The 14,124-nt window shown below is 39.8% G+C and overlaps 1 protein-coding gene across 4 annotated transcripts in view; it reads left to right on the top strand.

Moving 5' to 3' along the window:
- The first annotated feature begins 8,014 nt into the window (after window positions 1–8,014).
- The window catches only part of grin2bb (glutamate receptor, ionotropic, N-methyl D-aspartate 2B, genome duplicate b), a 76,067-nt gene continuing 69,957 nt past the window's right edge, over window positions 8,015–14,124 (top strand). For 2 of the 4 annotated variants that reach the window (XM_053330377.1, XM_053330385.1), the window contains exon 1: window positions 8,360–8,734. In XM_053330377.1, the coding sequence (XP_053186352.1) occupies window positions 8,540–8,734 (195 nt within the window). In that variant the 5' untranslated portion in view covers window positions 8,360–8,539. Of the gene's footprint in view, window positions 8,735–14,124 lie in introns of all 4 variants that reach the window. The other 2 variants (XM_053330369.1, XM_053330361.1) reach the window with 2 other exon arrangements.

The following is a 14,124-nucleotide window of genomic DNA, read 5'->3' as shown; positions in this document are numbered from 1 at the left end:
ATTGTTAACAAATCTCATACATGGAGCCAAACCAACAACAAATAAATCTTACTTATTGTGTGTGTGTGTCCAAAGTCTGATATATCTTATTCTTCTGTGCTATAGACCTCCATTGTTGCGCAAAAACTATTAAAAACATATCGATGAGTCACACCGTTGCACTGGGTTACATGTTTCTTTGCATGTTAATTTGTTTAGAAATGGCTCAAAAGACTATCAACAACAATTGTTTTCAGTCTCCAGAGATAAGCTCCATGTAAGGTACAGTTCTGCAGTACTACATTGTAGATTTCTTATGTGTGAGGCTGCTTAATGTACAAAGTCAATAGGTTCTGATATGCCAGCAAAAAGCTAACGAAACACTGTAAATGCAGCCAGATTCCTGTATATCCTCAGTGGTGTCTGTCTTACACAGAACCACATTACAGAGACTGAAAACGTGAATGCTTTTATTAGTCTTTGGAGGCATTTCTAAACAAACTAAATAAAAATATTCATGTTACCCAGTGCAGCGGTGTGGCTCAATGGACAACCACAGAGGAACAATAAGATATATCAGGCTTTGGATACACACACAATACTTGTAAGAAGGATGAGCTCATTGTTGGTTTGACTCTGCACATGTGATTTGTTGGCAATAAGTAAAATCTTTTAAAATCAGTGTCTTTCTCATTGTCAACAATATATGTGCTAATACAAGCATTGGCTGTGTATCCAAAGCCTCATATAGCTTGTTCCTCTGTGCTGTGCTGCAGACCTCCGTTATTGTCCAAACACTATTAGAAACAGCCTTACTGTTGCTATTGGTGATATGTACTTTCATTTCCATCAATATAGGTATTTTGAATCGTTATCACATACACTGACTTGCTCATATACATATACAGATTTGTGTGTCCGCCAGTAAAAGAGTCTGTTTGTGACTTGTTTTTAAAAATATACTTCCTGGGCAGGTTAGAGAAATCTATAGAGAAAGTATCAAGAAACGGACTAATGCATTGTTTGTTTAGATTTTTTCATGAAATTCATATAAAAAAATATGCAGCAGCCACAACACCAGCCTTGTCCTTTCATATATCGGTTAGTTACGGTGGCCGAGACCCGCCATAGCTGCAAATAAAAGTAACGCTGCAAACAAAAAGAAACGCTGCTGCAAATAAAAAGAAACGCTGCTGCATATAAAAGAAACGCTGCAAATAAAAAGACACACCGCAGCACACAAAAAAACCGCTGCAAATAAAAACAAACGCCGCTGCAAATAAAAGAAACACCGCAGCAAACAAAAAGAACCACCGCAGCATATAATAAAAAAAACCGCTGCAAATAAAAAAAGACACAACGGAAGTGGATTACCGGGGACTGTTTTTGCCGAAACACCGGAAGAAGAAACAACAACAACAGGACTACGAATTGGAAAACGAACTAGAAAGTAAGTGAAAATGGTAGTGTTTAATGTCGCTACATGTACTTTTTAATGTGTTATTAAATTAGCCCCAGGTTTGAAGTTGAACTGGAGAATGCCGGTGTATTGTTAACTTCGGCTAACACGGGGAGACCACTAACGAGAGTGGAAACAACTGACGGCTACATAGTTCCGGCAGTTTATTACTGTCGTTGTTGTTGTTGCTTGTACGTGTAGGCCAGGAAAAGACGTAAAAGGGACCGTATATGGTTTGTTATTTGTGTTATTACGTTACGTGTTGGACTAAATACATGGACATATTGAGGAAAGTATTTCGATGTTATGGAAACGGATTTCATATTTCACAAGAATGGATACTTGGCGAGCTGTACAGAAAGTCCTGAGTCATAAGATGATCGTTGTGGATAAAGGGAAGACTTTGAAGGTATGTAGAGATTATAGCTGTTTTTACTTTAGCTGAGTGGCTGAATACTATTACGGCTGTGAGCAACCAATATAATTCGTGAGTGGTCTTGAATGAATCAGGGCAACCTATGCTTTCTAACAATGTACGGCATGAATATATATGTTTAAGGGTTGGTGTTTAAAACATTCAGAAGGACTTGTGGCTACCTCCCAACCTACGACCCGTCCCGTAGGCGGAACAGCGTGTTTTAAGTGTCTGCAGTTCCGATCCTCATCCCCATGTTGGCTGAAACAGACAAGTCACCCTCAAACACTACCATTTTCACTTACTTTCTAGTTCGTTTTCCAATTCGTAGTCCTGTTGTTGTTGTTTCTTCTTCCGGTGTTTCGGCAAAAACAGTCCCCGGTAATCCACTTCCGTCGTGTCTTTTTTTATTTGCATCGTTTTTTTTTATTATATGCTGCGGTGTTTTGTTTTTTTTTGTTTGCTGCGGTGTGTCTTTTTATTTGCAGCGTTTCTTTTATATGCAGCAGCGTTTCTTTTTGTTTGCAGCGTTACTTTTATTTGCAGCTATGGCGGGTCTCGGCCACCGTAGTAAGTAATTTGATGCAACAGCAGTACAGTATATTTTTATTCACTTTTGCAGTATAGTAGAAAGTCAAGACTATTTTCCAGCAAACATTCAGCTCACACTGACAGTTGACTTTGTGTGAGTGAATTGAATAATTACAGAGGATGTAAATAGAACATGTGTTTGCCTTTACTACCTCTGCAGGGGAGTCATTATAGCGGCTTGACGTCTGATTACCTGACTGAACACAGCTGTGTCACACAGCTCTGACTGACAGCTCACAGTGACCGTCATTCACCCAAGATAGCACCAGATTTCAAACCTTTTTTTTAAAGAGGGATCATCATGTGTCCACTCACCAACAATATTTTTGATTCTTCTTTGAGTAAACAGAAAGCTCCTGTGGGGTTCAGTCTTAGGTCAATGAGCACACACATGTAGTTTCAAAGGCAAGAGACAAAACTCTCTTTATCTTTAATTGTATTTTATTGTATGCATTAATGATCTCTAACATAAATTTGAATACTACCTTCTTACTGTATTTTCTGTTGTGTTGTTTAGATGAGTTTAGTGAAGTGTGTTGTTCAAAAGTGTCCTTCAGCTGAATGGATGCTGAATATAGACATCCCACACCATATAATCCGTCACCTGCTAACACCTAACACTAACACTCTCACTCTTTTAAATCAAGAGCAAAAATAGATGTAGTCTTGTGCCTACAAAGTATTTCAGACACTTTGGGTGGATGTGCATATGACTACCAGTCTGTGGTTAATAAAAAACACATACATATATCTTCTTTTTTTTTAAATTAACCACAGACTGGCAGTCATATTGCACATCCACCCAATGTGTCTGAAATACTTTAATAAATACAAATGTCAAACATTGCCACCTGCTGTTACATCTCTCCAGGGGAAATCAAATTTGAAGCAAAAATAGTGTTTAAAACATTTCTTTGTGTGATTCATTAACTGTTTAGCGATGATTTATAAATCATGTCTTTTGCAGCGTGTGCTCAGCGAAGATGACAAAAGTACCACTTTTACCTGTAACTGACCACCCACTAAAAGTAAATGGGCTCCTTAATAGATATGCCTGTCAGCTCATATTATCCACAATGCCTTTCAAATGCTATACTGCGCAGCCCACCACATCAAGTCTTGAGGGATATAGTAGAGCCTGATAATGATGGCCTACGTGAGTTTTAAATAGTGTAGCAGATTCAGTTTTAGTGTCTCTCAGACTGCTGTAGGAGCTTCTGCTGTATGTTCACCAGAGTCTGTAATCCACAGTGATATTAAGGAGGAGAAAAAAAAAGATGTAACCATTAATGTGCACACATGACTGTGGGAACTGACAGAAGGCTGGTTGATAAAGGCTCAAGGTTCATGACTTGATTGATCAAGTGGAATTTTTATTGGCAGTTTGGAAGTCCGTGAGTATGAGCGTGTGGCTCAAGCAGCTCCGGTTATTCTATTGGTGGTTTGTGCCATTTGACAGACTTCTTGATCAATGCTCTTTGTAAATGTTAAGTGCGGTTTGAATGATGGTTTGCCTTTTTAGAGCGCTGGTTAGAAGGTTGCTCACATCCACTGTAAATTACTGTATGCAAGCTGTGCACACATGTGGGTGTTTTGTATAGCGACTCATCACCACTCCATGTTTCCCTCACGCTGCATATGTTGTTGTAATTGCTGTGTAAGTGCTGTAATGGACATGCAAGAGCCATAAATTCATATGTCAACTCTGATTTGTTGTTGCAGTGTTTAGATGGTTTACTTTTGTCCTCTTATGCTGTGAGTAAATGATCCACTCTTGACACCCTCCATTTATATGTTATTAATTGGGAGCCGTTAACGACAGTGGTGATGTCGTACAGGTCTGATTAGTCCAAATGTCACAGCAGCTCCAGCTCCGTCAGTTTGCAGGAATGATGCTCCAACCATCATGTTATTTCTGTTTATTTGCCTTTAGCCCTTTTTAGAGATTCATTTTTAAAGCGATGGTTCGGCGTAATTTCGGCCTATCGTCATATGCACCATGAGGTCTATCTAAACACCACCTCAGCCGTTTATTTTCATTTGGTTGGAAAATAGTGGGGTTAGAGCCATCAGCCGAATGTCTTAGTACAGGCTCTAACAGGTCCACCAGTGTATCTCGTAAATTAGTCCACTAATAATGCCTGGATTGTTATCAAACTTCTACAGTAGTACATCGTCGAAATATCGCGCGATCACTGAACTACCATGTGGTCTCGCAAGACACCACACAGCTAAAGATCTGTGCGTGATTGCGTGATATTTCGACGATGTTTACAGCTTTAGCAGTAGCAGCAGAGTAAAAGCCATCAGGTAAGTGTTACTTTAATAAACTCCTGGTGTACTTACAAACTTTCCAATGCATCGATTTATGAGTAAAGACCCTATTTGTACTACTGTAGAAGTTTGATAACAATCCAGGCATTATTAGTGGGGTCATTTACGAGATACACTGGTGGACCTGTTAGAGCCTGTACTAAGACATTCGGCTGATGGCTCTAACTCCACTAATTTCCTACCCAAATGAAAATGAACAGCTGAGGTGGTGTTTAGATAGACCTCATGGTGCATATGACGCTAGGTCGAAATTACGCCAAACCATGGCTATAATGTAAATACACTAAAAGGCGGAGCACTGGATCATCTCTATCTGCTGGAGTGCATTAACTTACCTCCTTGTGTGTGTGTATGTGTGTGTGTGTATGTGTGTGTGGGTGAGCGCATACACATCTGTGTGAAGGCACTGTGCTATTTATTTTATGTTACAAGCGCAGATAAAAGTAAATTGTGTGTTATTAGGGGAGGGCACGCACTGGATGTGGTGTACTGCCTGAATTGGTTCGAGTTGTATGTATCTTCCTTACCATCAGGGTGTTTTGTGGAAGCATATTTGAATTGTTACTATGGAAACGGAGCACTGCTGTTATACAGAAACACATATCCGAATGGGTCTCTCTCTCTGTGCTCCCTCGTTTACTGTCACACTTCTTGTGTTATTTTTTAAAGATTTTTTCCCTCCAGTGCCTCCGCTCAGTAGATTTATCTGCCCTTTTACAGCATTTCCATCCCTTTTTTTTTTTTTTTTTTTTTTTTTTTTTTTTACCACAACACACTTTGGACTGAGACATTTTCTCTTTTATTTCCACAGTTTCCCCTTTTTTTTCTTAGATTCCCCCCCCACCCCTTGGCTTTTCTTTTATCATCTTGTGCTAATCATGTCCTCTTTTCATCTTTTTTTTTTAGCTGCGTTGCCTCTCTCTCCCTCTCTCCCTCCCTCTCTCCCTCTCTCCCTCTCCCCCTCCCTCTCTCCCTCCTTCTCTCTTCTGGGTTTCTTATTGCTGTTCCTTCCTCCACCTCCATCTCTTTTGTGTATGTCTCTATTTATTCCCTCCCTTCCCCACTCTTCTCTCTCCTCTTCTTCTCTCTGCTGCCTTCCTCCCACTCGCTTCCTCCTCCTCCTCCTCCTCCTTCTCTCTCTCTCTCTCTCTCTATCTATGTGTCTCCTTCCCTCTCTTTCAGCTCCACTGTGGCATCCTCATGGAGAATTCAGCTAGTTTACAATTAGCATGTGCACCTGCAATTAAGGCTGACAAACCTCTGGTAATTAGACCTTTTAGACCAACTGTTTTTAATGTGGAGATCACATTTCCTTTTGATTTTACACAGACCTCTTTTCTTGTGCTCACCCTATTTCACACATTACTCCTTTGCTTTCTGTTGCTGTTTTCTACTTGTGTCAGATACCAGCTGTCCTCACAACTACCTCTCTTTCTCCTGTGTTCTTTGGACTTTTGTTTCCTGGTGCTGCTGGCTGGATCAGTTCCACAACACACGGATTGCTTGATAAATAAAAGATTACAGAAGGTGTTGGAAAAGAAAAGGAACCAGCCTTTTACCTTTCATTTATCCCCCTCCTAAAGTGTTCCTCTGCGCTTAAATTAGAATATGAGCATGAACATATACTCATTAAGATTCCTCGTCTTTATCTATGAAGAAAATATGGTAAAATTTCTACTTCTGATACGCTCGCATGTGTGTGCGCTCATACACATACGCACACAGTAAGAAACCACAATTTTCCCATCAGGCTATGACTAATTGTGTTTCTCCCTGCCTGTCACCTCCCTCTGCTTACATCTTTCACTCTGCCTCTCTCACTTTCTTTCTCTCCTCTGTTTCTTTCATCATTTATCTTCTATACTCTACTCCGTTGCTCTCTGACCGGCTGCTAATACAGGAGCAGTAAATAATAGCAATAATAGTAAATAATAGGTCTGCAGCTGACTTCGAAGAACAGCGAGGGAATCTCGAGGGGTGGGGTGGAGGGAGCAACTGTGAGGAAAGCAGGTTTCAAGGCTAAAGGGGAGAACAGCAGTGAAAGTAGTGTGTGTGAGAGAGAGAGAGGAGGGAGAGAGGAGAGAGAGAGAGACTCAGTGAAACCTAGTCTGAGTGTCTAATGGTCACTTAGCCTGGCAGCTAGTCCTTGAAGCTGTGAGGCTGTCAATCTGTCAAAATGCACCCAGTGCTGTCCTGACTTCATCAAACCCCACACACACACACACACACACACACACACACACACACACACACACACACACACACACACACACACACACACACACACAATTCACTATCTCTTTTCTGCACCGTCTTTGATGTGTGCCACAGGGTTCCTCCTAGGGAGTCACAGCACAGTATAATGGATGTGGCGTTGTCACTTGATGCTCGATGAGGGCTTCAGGCCTCTCTCAGTTTGCAGTTTGATACCCAGCTATTTGGGTCACTTAGTTTGGCTTAAGGGGTTTATCTGTTTGTTTGTTTTAGGTAATGACCAATACCAGATTTTTAATACTCTTTATTAGTATTATCCACAACTCCAACCAAGAGCAATTGCAGTATATTTATATTATAATTTTGTGAAAGTTTATCAATTGAGGATAAAGTTCACCGTCACATGTTGATTCAACACAATACAACTATTCATCCACTTTAAAGATTTCCTCTCAGCTAATAGGTTTTTTCATTTGTTAAGTTTGCTGTATCGCAGTTTGATTTTAAGCAGCTACTTCTCAACAAATATTAATCTCCCCAAAAAAAACAAATGGTTTGCTCCATTTATGTGTGAATACTATTACTCCCCACTGGCCATGAGCAAACACTGTTACAAAGAGATGCACAAGTTTCTTTCCAGTCACAATATTTAACTTGCTGTTGCATTAAAATACATCTCATATGTAAATTACCACAGACATCTTTGGCATTTCTGTTCTGCAAGTTCATCTAAGACAAAACTAATATGTGTAGATAATATCGACAAAGATGATTTATTGGTCAGATTTTAGTATTATTACTGAGTATATTACTTAGATCAGTTTGTATACTGCAGCACATTGATATGTTTGGTGAAGTCTGAAGTGATTTTCAGAGTTTTCTGGGTGTGTTGTATTGTACTTAACTCTCTCTCTCTCTCTCTCTCTCTCTCTCTCTCTCTCTCTCTCTCTCTCTCTCTCTCTCTCTCTCTCTCTCTCTCTCTCTCTCTCTCTCTCTCTCTCTCTCTCTCTCTCTCTCTCTCTCTCTCTCTCTCTCTCTCTCTCCAGGGACGGCATTTACACTCCTCCACAATGCTTGTCAGCCTCCACCTCTCTCCCTCTTGTCTTCAGGACAAGCGCCTGGACTCCCCCTCCTCCTCCCACCATCGTCCTCCTGCTCCACCTGTAGACCAGTCATCCCATCATCTTTACCCTCAGCCTCGGCTGACCCTGCCCTTCCTCTCCTTGTCCTTCTCTATCCTCCTCCTCTTCATGCTCCTCTTGCCCGTCTGCGAGTCTCGCAGGGGTGGAGGTCTAGGAACAGGGCCTGGGGGTGCCCCAGGGGGACAAGGTGGCCAGAGGGGAGGCAGCAACCAGAGGGGTGTTGTCATCCCTCCTCAATACTCTCCTGGCTCAGTGCCTCTTCCCCCAATCAATCCCAAACTAATCAACTCACTCAGTATCGCTGTCATCTTGGTGGGCAACTCTAGTGAAGTAGCCCTGGGGGCTGGACTTGAGAAAGAGGACTTCCTGCACATCCCTTACCCTCCCAAAGTTGAAGTGGTCACCATGAATGAGACCGACCCCAAGAGTATCATCAATCGGATCTGCACACAAATGACGAGGAACTCACTGCAAGGTGTAGTGTTCGGTGATGACACAGACCAGGAGGCCATTGCTCAGATCCTGGACTTTATCTCTGCCCAGACCCACATCCCAATCCTGGGCATCAGAGGCGGCTCCTCTATGGTCATGGCTGCCAAGGTAGGAAAACTCTTCAGCTGCTATTTTATGGAGGTGAACAAAGCATTGAATTGTGAATTACTTATTGAGACAAATCACAGCGATTTGAGCAGTGCATTTTTTATCCAGATATTTCATTTAATGATACCTGTATTGCGTATTTCAAAATGCTACAACCTGCACACTATGACAGCCACCTTTATGGACTTGAAAAATCATGTTTGTAACTGTTTGGATCTACACCTTTGAATTCTGTCAATGACACAAACTAGTGTTCCTAAGATAATCCTATTTTTGAGAGCCAAATCCAAAAGTATCAGAATAGCTTTATTTGGGAAACTCAGGATGAGTTTTGTGGTTAATTTAGGTTAATTTCAGCTTGAAAAGGACTCACAGCATGAAACAAGTCAAAAACTATCTCTGTGGAATCGATATATAAGGCCCAAGCCAGGCTGCACCAGGAGAATATATGATCCGGAAATGGAACAACGGCTTTGAAATGTACCCTTTAATCATTTTGCATGAATAGGCTTATGATGGGATCTGTACAACACTGAGGTTTGGTTTTTATTATTGTATGGATTCTTCAAAGCTCTAAAGAAAATGAAGGTAAAGTAGAGATTCTCTGTAGTTGCTTTTGAAGGTTTTTGTAGTGGGCACTGATGAAGTTATATGAATTGTTACTGTCATTGTTTTGTACTAGAGTCTGGTAAGAGATTTAAGAGAGAGATTTAACAATGAGAACTGGTTAACTGGTTTCAGTTTGTCAGATGTGAAGGATTGCTGCTTCTCCTTGTCTTTATATGATCCGTTGCTTTTTCTACTCTTTAAATGATTTAAAATTTAAAGTATCTTAGAAAGTAGTAAAAAACATTTCAGGTTTAGAATCAGGTTCAGAAAAATGTTATTGTCTATCACAAGGCAATAAAAATGTGACCGTTGCTCAAAATTAACTTAAAACACCTATGTAGACCTAGTGTAAAATAAAGAGTACATTTAGTTGAAAATGCATGATGAAGAAGATGCAAAATATTTTCAACAGTTAGTGTGCAAAATTATTCTTTGCGTCTTTATGATGTTAAAAGCAGTTGAAATTTATGTTTTTGTTTTTTTATGAATTCATTCAAAAAAGACAGCCAATTCATTTTATATGATTTATTTAAAAATGACTAACATTTGGTTTGTACAATCACAGTGTAGGACTTCCTGCTTGAATAGTGTGGATCATGATGAGACATTTGATGATATACTTGTGAACGCAGCAGCTCCAACACAAACTGATCCATGGTAGAAATTTTACACCTCACTTTCCACCTAGCTGATCTAAAATAATTTTATATTACCTTGCTGTATAAATCTGCATACTAATTAGACAAAGTGATTTATTGAAATTATTGTAGTTAAAGCTTCTGTATTAATGTAATTCATGTATAATGTGAAGTCATGTATCTTAACGAACAAACTTGCTAATGTCACTATCAGCTCACTGAATAACGTGATTATAAAACTGGTTATGTTTGATACATTGTTGTGATTATGGTAGAATAATAAGCACACTTGGAGCCTTAAGACAGAGTGTAAAAATCTGGGAATCAGATCTAAAGCTTTCACTTGTTGCTTCACAGAACATTTAAATCAGGGCTATGTCTCAACGTGGATGAAGAGAGAATCAAATAAAAGCTCCAGTTCAAAGAGAATTGCGTTTATGTCCCCGCAGCAAGGCGGTCCCTCCAATGTGTCAGGTTCAGAAACACTCTTAAAGCCTTCAGGGCCTTTTCCTCCTCTCGTCAGTGACAGGCTGTGAAGGACCTGTGCATATAAAGATTCAATAGTGGACAGAAAACGTGAGACAGAAATGAGAGGAAGAGAACGATGGAAGTGAGTAGAGATGAAGGAAAAGAGAATAAACAAGTATTTCTTAAAGAGAGAGGGAGAGGGGTGAAGGTTATGAAATAACAAATTGTGTGGGTGTGAAGGAGGAAGAGGATTCAGCTCAACATATAATTACCGTATTTTACAGCTGACAAACAGATAGAGGGCACAAACTGAGAGTGACAAGAGGCAAAGCGATAACAGTGTAAGAGACATGTAAAAGCACTGCTGTGGGAATAGAGCACACACACAGAGAAATAATGTGTGTATGTGTGTTGTGCATTACACATCATCATTTGATGCTTAGCATAGTTTTTAGGGAAACCACAGTATTTTCCCCCGTTTTCAGTGATTAGAGTTGACTTGGCTCGTTCCCTTAAACCTTTATTCTTCCTCTGTTATGTATGTTCACTGGCAGTTACACACATACACACACAGAACGAGGGACGAATGCGGTTGCGATACGGTTGCCACAGCAACCACTTGCTTATATATTTCTCTCTACATACTGTATAAAAGCTGTTACAGTGGGAGAGAGAAAAGGAATGATTATTTTTGACAAAAGCTGTGCTAAAACAGAAAAGGGATAATGATCTAGTCATGGAGGGGGTGTGAGTTTGGGGGCTGTGGGGGGTTTCAATAGATGAATGACTAGATTAAAGCGTAAAAACAGAGAGGGGGAAAGAGGATCAAAAATAGGTTGGTGAGACTTTGAGGGAAGAATGAAGAGGTGAATTGCATTTCACAGTTTTAGTGGTTTTTGGTGCGACTGTGGCTGTTTCTTTGTTTTTTTGAATCTTTTATTTATAGCTTCTCAGTCATATCACAAACAAACAATGAAGAAAAACAACAAACAACAACATGCTGACGTCCAAACCAATCCATATCCACACACTAAAGAACTAATATGCAATCCACAAAGAGAAGGAAGCAATAGCAATAAAATGGCTCTGTGATGCTATATTTAGGTACAGTGGTGCTTTGAGCTAAATGCTGACATCAGCATGCGAACATTCTCACAGCGACAATGCGAACATACTGATGTTTAGCAGGTGTAATGTTTACCATGTTCACAACAAACTTTTGCGGCATAACAACCAGTGACAGGGTTCACCCTCTGGGGACCATGAGTGTCTGTACAAGCTCAGTTGTTGAGATATTTCAGTATGGACCAAAAGGACTAACTTACTAACTGACTGACAACAAAAGATCCACACTGCTAACTACAAAGCAAAGTGCAACTCACAAAGAGAAGGAAAGAAATATCCCAGACGTCCTATTGTTTAATTTCACACATGGCCACCTTGTTGTGTGTGGGAGGATATCTCAACAGAGTACACTGTGAAACAGAACAAGTTTATGAAGTATTCCTTTTCACAGTATTAGAAACCAGAGTCATATACACCAATATGTAAACACATTTCGTTATGAAATGGATTTCATACAGTATATCTAAAAGGCTGTGTCAATATTTTTTCAGAGAAAGAAAGTAACCATTTAGATTTCCCAATATGTGGTCAGTTTATTCAAATAACACCTGTTTGGACATCTTCTGAGCTTTGAGGAGACCGGCCAGTCATCTTGACCTTTGCCATCAACCACATTATTGTTTCCTTCTGCTTTCCTAACCCGGAAACTGGCTAAGCCTGGCCTGGCCTACTGCAAATTCAATTGATTTAACAGCTTCATACTGTATACTACCATGTAAGACATTGTGTAGTACTGCATTCCCAGATAGTACAGTATGTAGTAGGCGGTTCCATGTGCAGCATTATACTGTAGTCAGTCAAGGTTTAAACTGTGGTGTTGATTATTTATTTGAATGAAACTGTTTTTTTCTTTAATAGTCAAAATCTTACATGACAATGATTTTAAACCTGCCTGGATGGATGGGAGATTTAAACACGGGTCCTTTAGAGGCATTACAACAGCCATTTCTGATAAAGGGGGATTAGTTAGCTTCCAAAAACTTAGAGATACATATTATTTAGAAAAACAAGACTTCTTCAGATATCTTCAGATTAGGGCCCACTTTAATAGCAAAATAAAACCAACAGAAGAATGTAACATAGACCAAATTAATATCCTGATCGACGCATATAAATCTAATCTCAACAGAAAACTGATAGCTAGACTCTACTCATGCTTGCAGTCATACAATGGGATTTCCACACTCTGTATTAAATCTAAATGGAAGAAAGAAGCTAAGGTCACCATCTCAGAAGAGGAGTGAATATCTGTAAAACCCAATTGAGCACTTCAAGCTCAGATCATTGGAGGGAATTTACATGGAAAAATATGGTTAGATTATTCATCACCCCAAAAATTAAACAACTGCAGAAAGGCCAGCCAAGGTTTGGACACTGCTGGAGGGATGTGTGGAAATACCCAGGCAGATCACTTCCACATCTGCTGGGACTTCCCCGTTATCCGTCCCTACTGGTTGGAAGTAGTGGAACAGATTAAGGCAATAATGGGGTTTGAGATTAAGCATGACTTCTGTACAATATATCTGGGGAATATCTCATTGACGATTAACTCTAGTGATAAGTATTTGATCAAAATAATGTTGGCAGCAAGTAAAAAAGTCCTTACAAGAAGATGGCTATCTAAAGAACCTCCAACAAGAAGAGACTGGATTGGAACTGTTAGAGAAATATATAATATGGGAAAGCTGAACCTATGTATGGCCAAATTTTCCAGCTACTGGAGGAAATGGACTATTAATTTGGATGCATTGGCTCCTCAACTTGACAATGAGTGATTGTGGATATGTGGGAATGTATATGGGTGCACATGGGAGGACTTGTTCTTGACTGTGGGGATACAAGCTGGTCTGGCATGAACTTGATACACTGGAAGAGAGAAAGGTGGCACGAACTGGAATACTTACCTCCTGAAACTAGCACTGTCTCTATCGCTGAGGGGATGGTGCAAATGTGATCCTTTGACCTATTTGCTGTTTTTTTTAACGTTCAATAAAAAAATAAGTATATATATAAAAAAAATAGACAAAGTCAAAGCTGGTGACATTAGGACCTTTCACAAGATTTGCATCTTACACATAAAGGAGGCAATGATGGATAAATTATATTTAGTGTTGTTTTATCCGACAATAGTGCAGTTTGTTATTCACTTTATATTACATTAACTTTTATTGTTTCTGTGTTTTCACAATTGTCTTTTTATTTCTTGTGAGCTAAAGATAAGTTTCCATTGTGTCTGACAGTAATATTCTACTCTAAATAAAGGAATTAGGGAGACTGAAGAGTGTAGAAAAGAGTGATCGAGTGCTGACCCTATTCCTTGTGTGCACATACTTGTGTGCATACGACTGTGAAAGAGCGAGTGATTTTTCATCGTCAATAACTCAATTCCCTCCAGGTTGCAGAGTCCATTCCTTATCAGTCCACAATTATGACTAATCTATTTTGCTCTAAATCCTCCTGAAATCCTTTACTTCAGGCGTCTATCTAGGGCAAGCCATTTGATTTCTCCACATCTGGTCACCGAGCAATTAGATTTCCATTTACAATAAC

This window comes from Scomber japonicus, chromosome 2 (assembly GCF_027409825.1).
Source record: "Scomber japonicus isolate fScoJap1 chromosome 2, fScoJap1.pri, whole genome shotgun sequence".
NCBI lineage: Eukaryota > Metazoa > Chordata > Actinopteri > Scombriformes > Scombridae > Scomber > Scomber japonicus.
This window is presented reverse-complemented; position numbering and strand designations above follow the sequence as displayed.